This window comes from Ochotona princeps, chromosome 1 (genome assembly GCF_030435755.1).
Source record: "Ochotona princeps isolate mOchPri1 chromosome 1, mOchPri1.hap1, whole genome shotgun sequence".
NCBI classification, from domain to species: Eukaryota; Metazoa; Chordata; class Mammalia; order Lagomorpha; family Ochotonidae; genus Ochotona; species Ochotona princeps.
In genome coordinates this window covers 109,776,631-109,796,915 of record NC_080832.1, presented here as the reverse complement: position 1 = coordinate 109,796,915, position 20,285 = coordinate 109,776,631, and the positions used below count along the sequence as shown (strand labels likewise).

At 39.0% G+C, this 20,285-nt stretch overlaps 1 protein-coding gene across 1 annotated transcript in view; it reads left to right on the top strand.

Moving 5' to 3' along the window:
* ZFAND3 (zinc finger AN1-type containing 3) overlaps nucleotides 1-20,285 on the top strand; it is a 245,042-nt gene that overhangs the window by 77,159 nt on the left and 147,598 nt on the right. The window contains exon 2 of the mRNA XM_058663680.1: nucleotides 4,643-4,683. Coding sequence (XP_058519663.1) covers nucleotides 4,643-4,683 — 41 coding nt within the window. The remainder of the gene's footprint in view (nucleotides 1-4,642; nucleotides 4,684-20,285) is intronic.

Sequence of the window (20,285 nt, the reverse complement as noted above, 5' to 3'; positions counted from 1 at the left end):
TTTTCTTGCCGTATTTACTGTAAGATAGTTTTTTGGCGGCCTGGTTTATGTATATTTCACTGGGCGTGCTCGTGTGTGTGTGTATGTATTTATGTGTACCTGAGAAGGACATATTACTAGATAAGGTCTTCTAGAATTCCTAGAATCGGAAATACTGTGAACCAGGGTGAATTAGGTTGAAGGCTGATTTATTCTTGATTAGAAAATTAATATCCTTCATAATTGGAAAATTTTAGAAGAAAGCACACCTTAAACAAAATAACTTTCTCTCATCAAATATTTAAAGGTGCAAGTACTCCTAGTGTTGGTAAGAGTGTGGAAAACTATGTGTAAACATTATGGAAACTAAGCAATACTCAGGAAAATCTTATCAGTATGACAAATTTCTCCTCAGAATCACTTTTCTTTTTGAAAGGGAGATTTACAGAGATAAAGGGGAGGCAGAGAGGTCTTCCATCCACTGGTTCACTACCCAGACGACTGCAACAGCTGCAGCTTCTTCTGGGTCTCTCACATGGGTGCAGGGACGCAAGGACTTGAGCATTCTTCAGATCTGGGGTTTGGATCAGAAGTGTAACAGCTGGGACACAAACTGGTGCCTATTTGGGGTGCCATTCCTGCAGGTAGAGGCCTAGCCCACTGTGCCATGGCACTGGCCCCTCTCAGAATCAGTTTTTTTTTTTTAAAGATGTATTTCTTTTTATTACAAAGTCAGATATATACAGAGAGGAGGAGAGACAGAAACAAATATCTTCCGTTTGATGATTCACTCCCCGAGTGACTGCGATGGCAAGTGCTGCGCCAATCCAAAGTCAGGAGCCTGGATCCTCCTCCAGGTCTCCCACGTGGGTGCAGGGTTCCAAGGCTTTGGGCCATCTTCGACTGCTTTCCCAGGCTACAAGCAGGAAGCTGGATGGGAAGTGGGGCTGCTGGGATTAGAACCGGCGCCCATATGGGATCCCAGCGCGTTCAAGGTGAGGGCTTTAGTAGCTGGGCCACTGTGCTGGACCCTCAGAATCAGTTTTAAAGAAAGTCATTCAGATACAGATTTGTGTCAAACATTTATGTCTAAAAATGTTTATTGTAGTAGTGTTTGTAATAGAAAAAACTTAGGAATAGATTATATGTCCGACAGTAAGGGTGTGGCTAAATAAAATAGTAGTATTATTTAAAGGATCATTACAGTGCCACAAAAATGATGTTGAAGAATATTTAGTGGCATAAAAATACTGCATGTAAATTAAAAGCAAAATGAGCATACTTTCATCATGCATTTCTATATGAAGTTTTTGGCATATACAGAAGAAAATGTTGTTTAACGAATAATAAAATAGTTATACTACTTTACCCGAACTGTGAAATGTAAAAAATTCTGAATCATGCATCTGTTGTTTATAAAGAAGAAAATCATTCAAAGTTTTTCTTTAGGGAGGTAGAATTACAAGTGATATGTATTTATGGAATATATATTTTTGACAGTTAAAATACCATTAAAAATATTTCATGTAAAATGTAAGCTGCTTTTTTTTCCCAAAATGTATTTATTTGAAAGTCATAGCAACAAAATAGAAGTGAGAGAGTTCTTCCATCTTCAAATGGCCTTAACAACCAGCTGGGTTAGGCTGAAGCCAAGGAGCGTACAACTCCTTTTGAGTCTCCCATGTGGATACAAGAACCCAAATACTTGGGCCATCTTGCATTGTTTGCCATATACTTTAACTGAATATTTAGGACTCAGACAAGCACTTTATGGAATGTAGGTTTCCCGAGTTGAACCTTAACCTGTCATACCACCACTGCCTGCCCGTTAGGTTGCTTTACCTCCATGTGATTGTGACAGAACTCTGGAGAGATAATGAGCTAATAGTCACAGGAATTGCAGATACCTGGACTTTGATTGGATGTTCAAATGACTTCTACAAAATGTGTATGATAATTCCTCTAGGTTTTTTTTTTTTGTAATTTGTGCATTCGGATTTATTCATTGAACAAATTTGGGTGCCTGTTAAAGTACTCAATTAGAGTGACCAAGAAAGGGGTGGGTCTTTTGTCTTGGTACATGACTTGCCCTGCTGGTGAAGGATAGTCAAACGAGCAAATGGTGAGTTATTTAAAAAAAAAAGTGAAAGGATATTAGACAGAAAGGGGGACTGATTTGAATGTGCTGGGCATAGGAAGGCTACAGAAGAGGTTTGAATTAGCACTCAAGTGATAAGAAAGAGACATTTGAGTGATTTGGAGACGGGTAAGAACTCTGCAGCACATACTGGGAACTGAAAAAAAAGGCCAGAGTAGTTGGGATGTGTTGGATGCGGGGACCAAAGTATAACAGAAGAGGAAATGTGGTAGGTAGAGTTGATTGCAAGGGAACATCTAGGCTTTGTTGTAAGTATGAATTTTATACTAAATGAAGCAAGAAAATACTGTAGTGTAACTTTGCTTTTAAAGTCACTTTGTTCTGATTGGAAGGGATCCAGATTTAGAATAAGGAAACCAGTAAAAGGTCCTGTACAGTGGCTCAGTGCGAGTTAATTCTGACTATAGTGTAAACATTTAGGAAGGAGAGAAGTATACCAATTTGATTTCTGTTTGAAAGTAGAGGTAGTACACCTTTCTATAATGCACATAGACTGTAGGACAGATAGAGACATCAAAGATAGGTTCCAGGATTTTAATTCAAATAGTAGGGAAGGTGGGCCAGGCAAGACTGAGGAGAATATTGAGAATTCTTATTTGAAATGAATTTGAATTGTAGTAAAAAACTGAGTAATCAGATAGGTGAATCTGGAGCAAGGTGATGAAGTTGGGATTGAGAATAGACATTTCTGAGCTTCTAGTGTGTATATATTTAGTATCATTGGACTGCATGAAATACTGAGCAAAAAGTACAATTACAAGTCCTGGAACTTTGAGAAGGAGAGGAGGAGCCAGTGAAAGGAGCAAGAAGAGAGTGGTTTGGAGTGAAGATCTAGATCCTGCTGGTACTGACAGGGGGAATTGCTGAGGTCTGAGGCTGTAAGTAGGTTAGTGTTCCAGTGTAGAAGCAGCTTTAACAATGAGTCGGCTTGGGGGAGGTTCAGGGAGGCAAATAGCAGTGATATGAGCTTAATAAAGAAATCCTTGTTGATTGATTGATCACCAGGTAATTCCTGGGTTGTGTGTTGTGAAAAGATGGCAGAGTGGCTGTTGGAGTTAGCTCAGACTCAGTTCAGTATCTGTGTGGCCTTGGACAAGCTGATCACCTATCAGATGAGAAGTGCCACATTGAGCCCCAGCTCCTAACTGTTGCCAGTGAAGTCCCTGGTTGACAGTGTTTGAGGGCTCAGTTGGGTTCCTGCAACCCAGCTCTTGCTTTCAGCCTGACCCTGCCCTAGCTGTGGGTGTTTGGGGAGTGAACTAGAGAATGAGAGTGCGTGCGCTCAGGGACTGGCATGCCCTCTCTTCTCGCTCACTCTCTGCCTCTCAAATGAAAAGAAAAACAAAAAGGAAGCATGTGATGAAAATTTATGTCCTTTCATTTTTTTTAAGACTTATTTATTTATAAATCAGAATTAGAGAGGAAAGGACAGGAAGAGAGAGATGTTCCATGTACTAGTTCACACTCCAAATGGCTGCAGCAGCCACAACTGGGCTGTTCCGAAACCAGGAGCCAGGAACAACTGCTGGGTCTCCTTGAGCCATCTTCCATTGCTTTCCTAGGAATGTTAGCAAGGAGCTGGATCAAAGTGAAGCAACTAGGACTTGGTACCCGTGTAGGATGCTAGTGCCTTTGGCACCAACTTCCCTGCTGTATCACAGTGATGGCCCATGTGCCAATCATTTGTAAGCCCTCCTCAATTTAATAACACCTTGCAGGAGGTGGGAGGGCATTTTCTTATGAAGTTAGTTATAACTTGTAGCCAGCCAATATTAAGATATTTGCTGGTTACAAAAATGCTAATGTGATTTTAAAAAACTGAATCTTAGAAGAAGTGCAATATGATACTACCCATCATAAAAATGTTGGCAAGATTAATAAGATAATGTCTATTAAATATCCGTCCAATTTGGTATTTAGTGAATTTAGCTGTTAGCACATTAAAGGATAAGAAAGATAATTTGGGAATGTTTGAAGAAAGAATTTTTAAAAAGCAGCGTTTTAACCTGACACCAGATGTAAAATAGGACTAGAACGAGAGGAAAGAATAAAAAAGTTAAAAAATGAAGTTATGGAGATACATGAATGTATATAAGTGGAGAGAGAGTAACCGCTTTACAAATAAATTTTTTTTCCCCGGTGTTTAAAGTGAGAGCTTTATATTTCTAAATAAATGGAAGGAAAGTATAATCATGTGGGATAAATTGACCCCCGTGCTGTGTTGTGAGCACATTATAATATTTCTCAACTTAATGCTACTTGAGTTACTAATCACAATGACTAAAAAGAAAGCATCAGCTTGCTCACAGGTAAAAAAAAAAAAAGTTTGTTTTATTTTCTTTGTTTTGTTGGGGAAGGGGCAGTTCTCTATTAGTTCAGTTGTGTTTCAGATATCTTATGTTTTGATTAGAATGATACAGAATTTTTTAGCTCTTTCCTCTCTCTCTCTCTTTTTTTTTGTGTGTGTCTTTTTTTTTCTTTTTTTTCTTTTTTTTTTTGCCCTAGGTCCAGCAAGACTATGAATCTCTGTTCCAAATGCTTTGCTGGTAAGTGCAGAAAAGGAGTTTTTAATTTCTTTTTCTTTATCTGGTTGCCTTTTTTTGTTTTTTTAAAGGACTGCCTAAGTCATTTAACTCTCCTTTGAATTTATGCTTGTGGTCTTGTTTTCTTAGCTTGTGTGTGGGAATTTTCTGCTTGGTAAGGTGCCTTACACTCAGTCCCCCTAAGTGGAATACATTCTCAAGTGAACTTTCAGCAGACAACTTTCCTGGGTTTATTGGTGGTGGTGTATAGCAGACTTGAAAAAAAAGTTGTGTGTTATAGTAGGGAAATACTCATGTGTATCTGATCTTGAATGATTAATGGTGAATTTTGCTTTACCAATGAGGGTACAGCAGAGAATATTTTCATACTGGTGTTAGGGACAGAATCATGCTGAATTAGCACCTTCTCATCAAAACTCTCATTGAAATTACTTTGGGTAAGTCATTTAATCTCTTTGGACTTCAGATTCATCAATTGTAAAATTAAGGACTTGAGCCTGATGTTTGCCAAGGGCCTTTCCACCCTGCAAATGCTGATTGATTGACTCCTTGAATTACAACTGTTTCATGAAGTTGAAGTCTGCAGGATTTTTTTTTTAATACTATTTTATCTAGTGATGTTACATAAAATAATACTTTATTAGGAAGTGTTTAATAATTTCCTTTTTTATCCCATTTATAAAAGATAAAATGAATGTAGACCTTAAAGTGGCAAGGATAGATGTTGGTCGGTAACACACTATTAAAAGGAAAGAAAAAAGGAAAAAGAAAGAGTTTTAATTTTGATTTGCTCAGAATTGACTGGACATTTTTTTTTTAAACAGACTTTTATTGTCTGTAATTCTGTTTTTATTTTTTTTTGGAAAGCCGGATATACAGAGAGAAGGAGAGACAGAGAGGAAGATCTTCCATCTGATGTTTCACTCCCCAAGTGAGCCGCAACGGGCTGGTATGCACCGATCCGATGCTGGGAACCAGGAACCTCTTCCAGGTCTCCCACGTGGGTGCAGGGTCCCAAAGCTTTGGGCCGTCCTCGACTGCTTTCCCAGGCCACAAGCAGGGAGCTGGATGGGAAGTGGAGCTGCCGGGATTAGAACCGGTGCCCATATGGGATCCCGGGGCTTTCAAGTTGAGGACTTTAGCCGCTAGGCCACGCCGCCGGGCCCGACTGGACATTTTTTTAAAGTGGGAAGGAATGAGGGAAGTAGGGACTCTACTGAGGAAGGGAAGTGAAAAGTTACAGAGTGGGAGAAAATAAAGCCACCTATGACCTTCTCCTGATGATGGCTTACTGAAGGAATGTCTGAGGAGTGATACTCCCTGGATGTGGGAGATACCTTTATATCTCAAAGGGACAACATGAAGGATTCACAGTTGGCAGCCTTTTTTAGCAGGTGCTGTGAGGGTGGACAGAGTCTGTCTTCAGGTGTTGGCTACAGTAAAAAGTAAATTGTTTTGTCAGCCTTGAGCGGCAGATGCTGTAAGGAAGGGACTAGGCTTATCCTGGCCATGATGCCTTGAGTCATTAGAAGCCAGACTATTAAATTTTTTAAAAAGATTTATTTATTTTTATTACAAAGTCAGGTATACAGAGATGAGGAGAGATAGAGAGGAAGATCTTCCGTCTGATGATTCACTCCCCCAAGTGACTGCAACGGCTGGTGCTGTGCCAGTCTGGAGCCAGGAGCCAGGAACTTCCTCCAGGTCTCCCACACAGGTGCAGGATCTCGAAGCCTTGGGCCGTCCTTGACTGCTTTCCCAGGCCAGAAGAAGGGAGCTGGATGGGAAGTGGAGCAGTTGGGATTAGAACCGAAGCCCACATGGGATCCTGGCGCATTCAAGGCGAGGACTTTAGCCACTAGGCCATGCTGCCGGGCCCCAGGTTATTAAATTTTAATGGCGGATAGGGGAGAGAGGTGTGAACTGAAATCATTTATGTTTGAGTCCTTAAGGGAGGGGAGAACATTTATTTTGTTTGAAAACTGAACGGACAGAAGGAGAGTGTCAGCTCCTGTCTCTGGTTCAGTTCCCAAATACTGCCAACAACCTGAGCTGGGCTAGGATGAAGCTGGAAGTTGGGAACTCAATCCAGATCTGTCATGTGTGGAGCTACTGTTTCCTAAGCCCTGCATTAGCAGAGAACTGGAACCCAGAACAGAGCTGGGACTTGAACCTAGGCGCACTAACATAACATGCAATGTTCCGAGTGGTAATTTAAGCAGTAAGCCGGACACTGGACTTGAGAGCCCTTGGCTTTTGTTGACTAGGTTAAAGCCTAGTAGAGAGGGCTCATAGGAGCCTGGCTCCATGTTGATCAAGTTAACATTGATACATTTTTTTTTAGAGATTTATTTATTTTTATTGAAAAGTCAGATATACAGAGGAGAGACAGAAGCAAAGGTCTTGTTTGCGCTGATTCACTCCCCAAGTGGACACAATGGCTGGAGCTGAGCTGATCCAAAGCCAGGAGCCCAGAGCGTCTTCTGGGTCTCCCACATGGGTACAGGGTCCCAAGGCCTTGGGCCATCTCCCATGCTTTCCCAGGCCACAATCAGGGAGCTGGATGGGAAGTAGGGCTGCTGGGATATGAACTGATGTCTTTATGGGATTCAGGGTGGGCATTCAAGATGAAGACTTTAGCTACTAGGCTACCCTGCTGGGCCTAACATTGTTAAATTTTTGTTTTTTATTCATTATGCTGTTTGAGTTAGGAAGTGATCTCTGTGTATTCCTTAAACATTTACATTTGTGCCTTAATCCAGAGGATAGGTGGAAAAGAATCGATAGGATTTTGAAAACTGCAGTTTGAATCTGTTCAGTGTTTGTTTTGTTTTTTTCTTTTTAATTTTTGAATCTGTTCAATGTTAAGAATTTGTCAAATAATTACACTTTTAAAAATTATTTGTAGGGTTAGCTTTTAGTTAGTATGAAGAAGTGCTTCCTCACTGATGAGAGCTTACAATAAAATGTAGCAGGGAGACAAAATGTATAACAGATGGTTTATCTCCATTTAGAAATTTCTTCTTGTAATTAGTAGAGCATGGCATTGGGGATGGTCAGGTACTTTAGAATGAGGTGATTTACTCATAAAAAACTATTTCATGTCCATGAATAAAAAGAAAGTTAAATACCACTGAAGCCATAGTTCAGCCGTGCTATTTATTTATTTATTTATTTATTTATTTGGATTTGTCAGCTTCTTTTTTAATACTTGTAACTTTTCATCTGTCTCTGGTGACTATGCCTATTTTTTATACAGTTTTGCCTTTTTTGCTTTTAAAATATTAAGAGACTGTTCATATAGAAAATACTCTTTTCTTTTCCCTATCTATAATCCTATATTCCTACTCTACTTAGCACCATTTGTATGTAATGACTAGTAGCATCCTGCCTGCTGAGGCAGCATTTTCTGTTCCTTTTGAAATTCTTTTTTTTTAAAGATTTATTTTTATTTTTATTACAAAGTCAGATATATACAGAGGAGGAGAAGATATAGAGAGGAAAATCTTCTGCCCGATGATTCACTCCCCAAGTGAGCCGCAACGGCCGGTGCACGCCGATCCGAAGCCAGGAATCAGGAACCTCTTCCAGGTCTCCCACGCGGGTGCAGGGTCCCAAAGCTTTGGGCCATCCTCAACTGCTTTCCCAGGCCAGAAACAGGGAGCTGGATGGGAAGTGGAGCTGCCGGAACTAGAACCAGCACCCATATGGGATCCTGGTGCGTTCAAGGCGAGGACTTTAGCCACTAGGCCATGCTGCCGGGCCCTCCTTTTGAAAATCTAAAGAAAAGAGATTTAAGTTAAAGACTGTGAATGCTGTCTGAATATGAACATAAGAAGAATATGGTGAATATATTATGGCAGAAGAGGTATGAGGATACAAGACCACGTGGGAATTACTTTAGCAGAAGCCAGTATGAATTAAAATATTGTTTTAGAAGTATTTTATATACAATGTATTAGGGAAGATGGAAAATCACTTAATTTTTGCTTTTTGAAGATTTATTTGAAAGACAAAGTTACAGAGATGGAGGGAGGGAGGGAGGCAAAGAGAGATGGAGAGATCCTCTATGTGCTGATGCATTTCTCAGATGATTGCAGCCTCTGGAGTTGGATGAAGCCAAGGGGTAGAGACTCCTTTTGAGCCTTCCGTGTGGGTTGCAGGGGCTAAAACAATTGCGCCATCCTGTGCTGCTTTCTCAGGAGCGTTGGTAGGGGTTGAATCAGAAGTGGAGCAGCCAGGACTCCAGCCAGCACTTCTGGAATGCTGGTATCACAGGTGGCAGCTTAACCCACTTAGTGGCTCCCAAAATAGCTTTAAATAACCGTAGCATACCCCTGGACTCGGTAAAGAGACTTGCAAGATTCCTCTGTATAACTCATAGGGGTTAACATTATGGATGGTTTTTCATAAAACTGAATGAAGTGAGAAGAAACTATTGATTTGTTGAGATAGCAGAGTGTAGGGTAGGAGTAATGGTTGTTGAGTGATAGTTAACTTTGATGGCTTGTTTTGCCTTTGATGAAATATTCTGCTACATGATGTGCACCTCAGTCCACCATCCCTTCAGATATTTCCCCCTTTCTTTATAAAATATTCCAAGATTGTTAAAGTTTAGACGAAGGATACGAAGCCAACAGAATGTGAAGAGTGATATTAACTTAAGAATATTGGTGTTTTCCTGTACTATTAGAATGAGGCATGACATCGTGAGAAATTTGCATGTAAGAAACGAACTTGGCTGGATTTGCTGAATATGTACAGCTCAGTCCAAATACCTTTTCCAGAAATGACTTTTTACAGTTTTTAAGTGAAGTTATAGTCCACTTATGTGCCTGAATTGGGGAGTGGTTTTCCTGATATCCCCCAGGTCTGTCCCCGGTATGGGAAAGTACTTTCTGGTGGAGGTGACATTTGTTTGATAGGTGGAAAGGTTTATATGGGTGATGTGACTTTTAGCTCCTGGCCCTCAGCTGACTTTATTCCATCCTCACAAATTTCCAACCCTTAAAGGTTGTTGAAGGATGCAGATTAATTTCATCTTGTGTATCTATTTCCAGCTGACTAGGGATGTAGGCCCTATCTGAGCTTTAGAAATCTCTCCGTATTTCATTTAATGGGTCTGTTTCATAAGCCATAGGATTTCCAGTGAGTGCTCTTGTCTGTGTCCCCTATAATAGTCCCCATTATTTTATGAAGTTGCTGGGATATCTGTTTGCCTTTTGGAGTGGTATTTGAAATCTTCACCTGATTCACTGGGGTAGGCAGTCCAGTCTTTTAATAGCCTTCTGGGTGTGTAGGGGACATAGGCAGCCATACTTCCTCCTGCGTGACCACTCCTGCATGGCTCAAGTCTTCCTAAGCCCCAACGCTGTTCTCGGCCAGGCAGCCATGAGGAGTGCGAAAACTTTAGCAGGAAACTGGATTGGAAGTGGAACCGACTGGACTCCAAAGTGCATATAGAATGCCAGTGCTGCAAGTGGTAGCCTAACGCATTATACTGTAATGCTAGCCTCCAGTATAAGTTCAAATATACCAGTTTCTCAGTTTGAAGAGAGTTAATCAAGTTTACTTTGCTTGATGCTAGTTGTGCCATGTGCCTCACTGCTAATCATACTGTAGTCAAGTACTGCATATTACATGGTGGTGTATGTTCTAGTATAACTCTAGAGACAACTGCATGTTTACATATTTCTGTTATTAGCCACTCTGTTGGAGGAGAGCTGTTAATATGTGTATTTGTTTTCATTTTCACTTTCATTTCTTTGTATTGCCGTGGTTATTGTCTCAAATTCAAAAGAAACTTTAGGGAAGGGGTTAACACAAGAAATAACTAGATACTAAAGCAAGCACGATTACATTTTCCCCTTTGTTGTATAGTTTGTACACAATCTGAAAATTACCAAGTTTGTTCACTACTATCAAATTTCTTTATAAATCAGGAGTGATTATTGAACAAGAAAGCTCGTAATTTATGTTCTTTAACATTTCATTAGTTTGCTTAGGAAATTTTCCCCTTTAAATAACACATGGATGTGAACTAAATGCTTTTTTTTAAAAAAAACAAGGTAGGGACATGAGGAAAATGTAGGTGGTTGCAGATCTGTATTGTATCGTTGCTTTATTTAGACTTACATTACAGGTTGAATAGTTGCATGGAAGAATGTTGGAAAATGATACACTAAAATTTAATTGTGCTAATTTTAGGTTAGGTAAAAATCAGGTTTAAATTTTAGGTCTTGTGTTTTCAAGTTTAATTGCTACTGTAATTGCATGAATTAAATTTTTTGAAAATATTTATTTATATTGGAAAGATTTATAGAGAAACAGAAGAAAAGATGTTCCATCCACTGATTCACTCCCCAAAGGACTATAACGATTGGAGCTGAGCACATTCAAAGCCAGGAGCCAGGGCCCAGGAGCTTCCTTCGTCTCCCGTGGGGGTTCAGTTTCCCAAGGCTTTGGGCCATTCTCCGCTGTTTTCCCAGGACAAAAGCAGAGAGCTGATGGGAGTCAGAACAGCCAGGACACAAGCTGGTGCCCTTACGGGATTCTGTCGTTTGCACGGAGAGGATTAGCTATTTTAGCCATTGCACTGGGCTCTATTCTGATTTCTTTAAAACTGAAAGTGTAGGAAAGATGCCTCAAGTATGATACATGCTTGGTCATGTGTTTGGCTTGCACCTTTTTGACTGATTTGTTGGTGAATATCTGGTGAATGGTTGTCTGGAATTTAGACTGTTACAGAGCAGTACAGTGAGCATTCACAAACCTATCCAGAATTAACAGATGTTAATATTTTGGCATTTTCCTTCTAAAATTGGAAAGGACCTAAAAGTTAGATTGAAGTCTTCTGTAACTTCAGTCATCTTGCTTCAGTGACAATCACTCTGTATTCATCATTCCTTTGTTTCTCCTTTCTTCCATTTCTTCTCCCTCTTTTCCTTCCTTTGTTTCTTCTATTTTATTTGAAAGGCAGAAAGAGAGAGTTATTTGTTACCTTAGATCGTTTCTCACAGTATCGCAACAGCCAGGGCTGGGCCATGAGTCTGGAACTCAATCCATGTCTCCCATGTGGATGCCAGGGATCCAGGTACTTGAGCCATTACCTGTAGGTGCACATGAGCAGGAAGCTGGAAGAGAAGTAAAATAACCAGGATCCAAACCAAGGACCCTGATGTTAACATTGTATTTCTAATGGGAGCCTAGAATGTCTGGAGCTGTCATTAGGAACTTCTTTAGCTTTTAGTAAAGCAATGATAATCTTTTCATTAAACATTTTTCTTATTTATTTGAAAGGCAGAGTTGGGGGTGGGGGAGAGAGAGAGGCAGACAGACAGACAAATGTTTCATCACTGGTTCACTTCTCAGATGGCCACAATAACCAGAGCTGGTCCTATCCAGAGTCAGTAGCCACGAGCTGCTTCTGGGTGTCTCATGCCGGTGCAAAGGCCCAGGAAAGGGGGTAATCTGCTTTTTGAGGCGTATTAGCAGGAAGCTGGAACAGAAGTAGAGAAGCCAGGACTCAAACCAGTGTCCATAGGCAAAGACTTTACTTGCTACACGACAGCTTCAGCACCAATGATAATCATTTTGTAGATGAAGCAGAAGAAAGTTAGTTATTATTGGGTCTTTTAAGATAGTTTGATCTAGAGCCAGTTCAGTCAAAAGGCAGGAGCCTCTTCCAGGTTTCCCAAAAGGGTGCATGAGTCTAAGGGTTTGGGGTACCAATCTGGGAGACCAGGAAGAAGCTTCTGGCTGTTGATTTTAGACTGACTCAGCCCTGGCTGTTGTGTACATTTTGGGAGTGAACCAGTAGGTCAAAGATTGTTCTCTCCCTCTTTAACCTCCTCCTTATTTCTAATTCTGCTTTTAAAATAATTATTATTAATAATAACTGATAATAATAGGTCTGTATGGGGTTTAAATGAAGTTGCACTTTGAGGGTGCGGCACTTGGTAACACTGTGTTGTGTATAGATTTCTTGTGCTCTTAACTTCATTGCAGTTTGTGCAGATCTCCAGGGAAAATCAGAGAAACAATTCTGGAAACTTCCTAGAGTAGCTAATTTGGGAAAAGGTATGTATGTTTGTTGGGGGTAGTGTTGTGTAATGCATTTTCCATTCTGGTTGTGAAATTTTATTATTTTAACTTCTTTTTTATTCATGTAACTTGGAGCTCATTAACATTGCTTCTGCTCTACATTATGCAGCACCATTTTTAGTTTAGTCTTCTGTATTTAGCTTCTCACATAAAATAAAAAATTTGAAAATGTGATTTACTTCTGGTGCTGTTGGTGCGTTTTGGTGTGAAGGCAAATACGGATTTCATGTTTAGACAGTGTAATTTGCAGGTTTTATTTGTTAAATTTTTTTGTTGGTACACTCGTTCTTATACGTGTCTGCATAATTGAGTTAAAAAAACTTCGTTTTGTCTGTATTTAACAATTTGGTTGAGTTATAGTAAGGTCTGTCCTCTGCCTTGTGTATTTGCTCATTTGGAAACCTTGTATGGTTTATAGATTTTTTTCCCAGCATCCCTGTGGATTTTGTTCCATATTACAGTCTAATTCCAAAACCTCATCCCATACTCTGTAACCGTTAATTTGTACATTTTGATGCAGTCTGTTTCATCCTGTGTTTTGTAATCCAAACTGAATGTAACGAGCTGTGTGTTTAGGGACCTGGCTTTGCCTTGCCAATTAGAACAAAGTGGATACTGAGAAAGAGTATGCTTTAAATAAAACATGGCACCTCTGAGTGGGACTTGCATTCATTTGGGAATAAGAGAGATGATTTTAACTTTGTCTTACAGAAGATCCTTACTAAAGATAAGCACTTTTTAGGGAATGAAGAAGGGTAAAGGTTTACTTTCGTAAAAATAGGGATTTGTAAATTTTTTCATGTAACAAAGTAAATTAAAAAAAAGTTTTGTTTTTAGATTCACTTTTTTCTTGATGGTCATTTGAGATGTGTTAAGAAAATTATCTGAATTACTAGTGGCTGCTGCAGTTTCTGATTTTTGAATCATTCATATTTAGTAGGTGGAGTGTATAAAATTAGTCTTTATTTTTCTAATGTATCAAGCCAAGTTTTCAGTGTAGTCGATATTCATAAATGCGAAAGTTATGATGATAAATGTAATGTTTTATATTGTTTGCGAATGGTATTTTCACCTTAAATGAATTTTAAACTACCAGTAAGTTGAGACTATACTGGAGGCTAGCAGTACTTTCTTTTACCAGTCATTTAGAGGGTATTTTAAAGAGTTGTCAATTTGTACTGATAAGGAAAGTGACAGAAAGATGGTGAAACCAACATCTTCATTCTGCTGATTCACTCTCCAAGTGGCAGTGATAGCCAGGATTCAGCCGGGTGAAGCCAGGAGCCAAAACTCCATCCTGGTCTTTCATGTGGGTGGCAGTTTAAACCCTTGAGCCAGAACACCAACTGTTGCTCTTGTTCAACGCTGGCTTCACAGGTGGCAGCTAAATGTGCTGTCCAACAGTGCAGATCCCAGCACAGATATTTCTAGAACCTGTGTAGGCTAATAGTTTACTATTACTCCATAGAGAGAATCTCAGACGTTGATTCTGTTGTTACATTTCCCTCAATCCTCCGAATAGTGAAAGGTTTGTCTCCTAGTAACAAATGCAGGCATAAGAAAAGCATGGCGTTGTGTTTTTCTAGTTTTCGTAGGATAGTGTCCTATCAAAAGATTTGAAGGACATATACCAAGAGGAAAGTTGTATGTTCAGCAGTTATTTGTGAGAAAGAAGTAGAGGAATACATTGTATAATGTGTTAAAAAGCACGTAGGAGTACCCTGCTTAAAGCAACATGGAAGAATGAGCTTCGTGCTAGAGGAGGCTGGTTGGTTGGACTAAATCACACACACACATTTCTCAGTTTTCTGTAGAAGTCTTGTAAGCCTTATTGCTGGTTTTAAGAGACAGCATTATTAAAATATTATTACACACCTCATTCTCATTTGTAAAGATTAATAGGTAGTTTTCCGAGTGAAAGTAGTAAGACAGATCTGCTATTTCGTTAATGTTGTTTTCACCTGTTGTTAAAACAACAGAGAAGGATATAGTTATGTAGAAATCATTTAACTGTTTACTCTGTTAATCCATTTGCTGATTATATTAATAAGTAAATTTATTCATTGTTTGGTAGAATTGGCACAGTTATCAACTTTGTGTATTTATGTATTACAATCCTTTTTATCTTAAAAAATTCTTATAGGAGACTCTTTTTTTTTTTTTTAAAGATTTGCTTATTTTTATTGGAAAGTCAGAGAGGAGGAGACTGAGGGGAAAGATCTTCTGTCCGATGGTTCACTCCCCAAGTGGTTGCAGTGGCTGGAGTTGAGCCAGTCCGAAGTCAGGAGCCAGGAGCTTTTTCTGGGTCTCCCACATGGGTGCGGGGTCCCAAGGCCTTGGGCTGTCCTCGACTGCTTTCCCAGGCCACAAGTAGGGAGCTGGTTGGGAACACAGCTGCTGGGATTAGAACTAGGACCCATATGGGATTCTTTTATGTGCAAGGCGAGGACTTTAGCTGCTGGGCTATCGTTACTAGCCCTGTAATTTTTTTTTTTTAAGTCCAGGATTAAATTTCTTATGTTCTAAGATAACATACTCTGGAAATGAATATTGTTTATGATGTTCCTCTTTGAAGTAACCTGTTTTTTTTATAAAATACCACCAAGTAGACAAAGTGTTCCTCTCAAAATCCTTAAGTCTGGAGGGGCCTGAGAAGAGGAAAAAAAAACTTTTTATGGTTTCCTCAGGCCAAAGTTTGTTTTCGTTGAAAAGATACTTAAAAGCAATGAATGCATTTTTCTTTTGTGATAACTCAAATCTTGTATTTTGACCTATGAAGTGTGGTCAAGTGGAGCAGGTACCTCTCAAAGCTTGAGGGTAGCAGTTTCAACAAGTTAGGTAAAAATTATATTTGTCTTTTGTCAGGGAAAATCTAGAATAATAGCAAGTGGAAGTAGCAGAACCTTTTGGACAGTGGAAAAATTCACATTGAAACATGTTTGACAGAGCTTAATCTTAGTTGTTAGTGAATTTTCTTTATTTGGTGCTATTATTCTAAGATCATGATAAGTACAGATTTACTGTTGTGCTTGTCAGATACTTGGACACCTAAGACACTGCTTGTTATCCATTCTTGCTAAATTTTGTGGACTTTATCTGGATTATAAATCAAAATCCTGAGAGCTAGCCACACCCTATTGTCAGAAAGTTGCTATGGTAGCAAATGACTGGGGTCCATAGAAAGGTCTGCCTGTGACCTGAGTTTTGGTTGGAGGTAAATACAGGGTATTCGTCATAGAAATTCAGGCAGAAAAGGGCAGGGGAAGGCACACAACAAGCTTGTTTTTAAAAACCTTCAACTGAGGGAAGTATATTGTAAAGGTCACGTTTTATGTATTTCCTTCTGGAATACTCTGACTGAATGGAGGCTGATTCACTTCTGCTTTGTAAGATAGTCACTGTGACTCAGGATTGTGTGGACACCTGATCACAGTTAACACTTTTTTCTTTTGTGTCATTCCACTTTTAAAATAGAAAACTAAACACCCAGTCTTGATTTTTTTAAGAAACCATCTTGTTTAGACCTTTTGTACAACTCAGAAAACACAGCCTGAGGGCCCGGCAGCCGTGGCCTAGCGGCTAAAGTCCTTGCCTTGAAAGCCCCGGGATCCCATATGGGCGCCGGTTCTAATCCCAGCAGCTCCACTTCCCATCCAGCTCCCTGCTTGTGGCCTGGGAAAGCAGTTGAGGATGGCCCAATGCATTGGGACCCTGCACCCGCGTGGGAGGCCCGAAGAGGTTCCTGGTCCCGGCTTCGGATCGGCGCGTTCCGGCCCGTTGCGGCTCACTTGGGGAGTGAAACATCGGATGGAAGATCTTCCTCTCTGTCTCTCCTCCTCTCTGTATATCCGGCTTTCCAATAATAATAAAATCTTTAAGAAAAAAAAAAAAGAAAACACAGCCTGAGAAAAGTATTTGAAGACTTTCCAAAAAACAAAATTGGGTTTCCTTTTTCTGTTTTATGCACGTTATACTCAAAGGTATGCTTTCTTGATACTTTTTGGTTTCTTGTTCCCTGGTCTTGAGTGGTAGTGATGGAATTATTCAGTTCTGTTACTAAGATCTCTTTGGCTCTCCTGTGCTTTAGCTTCTCACAGCTAGGATTTGGTTTTTATATTATGAGAATTAGCTTGGAAAAGTGGCCTGCTACAATGTGAATGAACCTTGAGAACGCTCATAGCAAGTCACACAAGCACATCTTTGCCTGAGTCCGCTTCTGTGAGTCTTCTAGATTAGTCAGATGGGCAGAATTGGAAAAGAGCCATGGTGACTGACTAGGGGCTGGGCTATGAAGATCTGGTTAATGAATACAGAATTTCAGTTTGGGAAGAGGAAGAATGTACTGGAGATGGATGGTGATGTGGTTGCACAATAATGAGAATGTGCTTACTGTAACTGTACACTTGCAAATGGTTAAGGTGATTAATTTTGTATATTTTTTATGATTAAAAATTCTGATTAAAAAGTAATGTTTAATTTTGCATTTTAAGCACAGTTTTGTCCTCTATATTTGCCAAGACTCCTTGATCAGATTTCTTTTAAAGATCCATTATTAAGAAGGAATATTAAATGCAACTGTTTCTTCTGTTTTTTTTAATGCAGCCAATAGACTAATTATCTTTAATAGAGAACAAAAATAGAAAAATACTTTGACGAGTAAATAAAAGTGAGAATTGAAAATATTTCTGGGTAGTTTCTGCCATTTTTATCTGTTACCTGATGCCTTAATGGCTGTATAATGAAATCAGTAAGACATGTTAGTTTTAACCTTGGGCAAACTGATTAACCTTAGAATAAGTTTCCTTATTTGTCAAATGTGGGGGTCATTATACCTTCTGTTGCTGGGAATCAAGTTGAATAAAGCAAATACAATCTCTTTTTAAGTGCTTTACTGAAGAGCTATGCGTAAACACAAGCCTCAACTTTCATTATTGCCAATAATTATGACTTCCTTATAAGCTTATGTTTCTTCATATTATAGTAAATATATAGCTTTTTGATTGATCATGTTTAGATACTTTTTAGTTTTAGATATTGTGATGTGTAAAGCCTTTGCTGTCTAATATTGTGTTGCTCAATCTTTCTCAACTCATTTGTACTGAATTAAAAATAGCTCTTTAGTATTTGTATCTTATAGGGGAGATTTTAAAATTTTGTGGTATTTTCCTTCCTTTTTTTAAATTTCCCTTGGGATTTTCTAGGGGTTTGTTACTTCTGTTTCATTCCATTGTGATTGAAAGATATATTTTATATGACTTGTTTATTGAATCTTTATTGCTACAAAAAATCTGGTTTTGGTATTTTGTGTGCACTTGAAAAGAAAGTACATTGTGCTGTTGGGTGGTATATTGTATCAATGTCAACTAAGTTAGGTTAATTAAGAGTGGTGGCCAATTTTACTATATCTGGTTTGATTATCTGCCTGTTTCTTCCATTAGTTATTGAAGGAAGGAGATAACATCAATTGTGGATTAATTTTGACTGATATTCCCCTACCTCCATTTTGAGTCATAGTTTTCCTAATTTTTCATTTGATGTCATTGTATTTTATCCTATTGGATTTTTTTTCCATTTCTATAAGCTTTCTATGCTTTATTTTAGGATAGAGTTGCTTCGAAGTAATTTTATTTGCATACTCTTAACTATTTTAGTTGGTTGGTTGGCACACATCTCTCATCTGATGCTTCTCTCTTCAAATGCCTACAGCATGTGGAGTGGGAGTAGGCTGAAATCAGAAACCTGTCCTTAATTTGCATTTCCCACGTGGGTGTCAGGGACCAAGTACTTGAGCTGTCACCTGCCATCTCCCAAGGTGTTCTTAAGCAGGAACTTGGGAGTTGGGAATGGTGCTGGGACTTGAAACCAAGCATCTTGGGTATGGGTTCCCACTTGTTGACTTAACTGCCTGACTCAAAAGTTCAATTTTTTCCCCCAAGAGTTAAGGGTATTCCATCTTATCCAGCATTGATATGTTAATTCTTTGAATATGTAATCCAGATCTTTATGGTGGTATGGGAGTGGAGACCAATGGCTAAATTTGAAACTAGGGAATAAAATATCCTTGAGTTCTCATAGGGATTCATTTGCATAAAAAGAAAAAATCTATTACTAAGATTTTCAGTCACTGAAACAATTACCTGAGTATATGTGAGGGTACACTGTGGTGAATGATAATAATAATGAATTTAGTTTTGGGCAGTTTGAGCAGTGTTGGGAGCCTTTATATCTTCTGTATAAATTGCAGGTTTTGACTATCATATTCAGGCTTTGAATCTGTGTGAAAGACCTAAAATCAGTTTTAGAAAGTTGTGTTCTATTAAGATGAGTTTCTTACATATAGGTAGCAATTTTTACATATTTGAAAGACAAAATAAACTTGTAGGATTAAAGTTTCTTGTGCTCTGGGCCACATTGCTAAAATCTGAACCTGTATCCTGAGTACCTGTTACATGCATGTTGCTGATTCCCACTTTCCCAAGTTTCTGGCCTAGTAAGCATGGGGTAGGGTGAGAACCTTTTTCATATTTCCTAGGTTCCTTAGTGTGGTTGTGCCCTGGGGCCAACAATAGCAGCAACCACCACCACCACCACAACAAAAATACTTAGATTCTTGAGGGAGGAACAGGAAAAGTAGGTAAATGAAGCCTTAAAGATGGTTAACCATCAGTTGCTAAATGACACCAGCGGCATAGATTCTAGAAAAATGGCATCTCAAAATTGCCTGCTTGGAGAATGGGCATTTGACCTAGTGGTTAAATGCTCACATCCAAGTGTTGGGAATGAGTCCTAGCTATACTTCCAATTAGAGCTTGCTCTTAACAAGTAATAATTTAAGTGCTTGTCTCCCTGCCACTCCTTGAGAGATGGGACATAACATTGTTCCTGCCTCCTGACTTTGGCCTAACCTAGCTCTGGCCATTGTGGGCATTTGAGGAGTGAACCTGGGAGCTAGCTCTTTCTCTCTGGAATGAAGGAATGATGAACGAATGAATTTGAAGTTTAGATAATAAAAGGCATGAAGGGAAGCAGAGAAAGCAAATGATTTAGCAATGGCAAATTTAATGAACAATGTTGTTTGTGATATTAACACTGTTTGGATTTTGAACAACACAGAGCTTTGAAAATTTGATGAGAGTTAAGAATTTTTAGAAAAATGTACAAGTTTCAAAGTTTTTTTTTAAACTGGAGTTTAATTTCATTAAAGTCCCTGAATCTGAGATCAAGAACTCTTGAATAATACATGTGAAAGCCAGATTTTAAGAATGAAGAATAATTAATTGTGGGTACAAATAGAGAATTTGTCAAGATTATCAAGATTGTTGGGAATAGACTGCTGGTGTGAAGTTCTTATAATAAGGTATAATATAAAAAGATATATCGTTTCTGAAAGCAGAAATGATCTAGGATTTTCCTGACTGCCCTTCCTTGGCACCTGTGTCTTTGCTGCTGTTCAGCTGTAGCGTGCTCAGAAACTTAACTGTGTTTGGCATGTCTTTCATGTA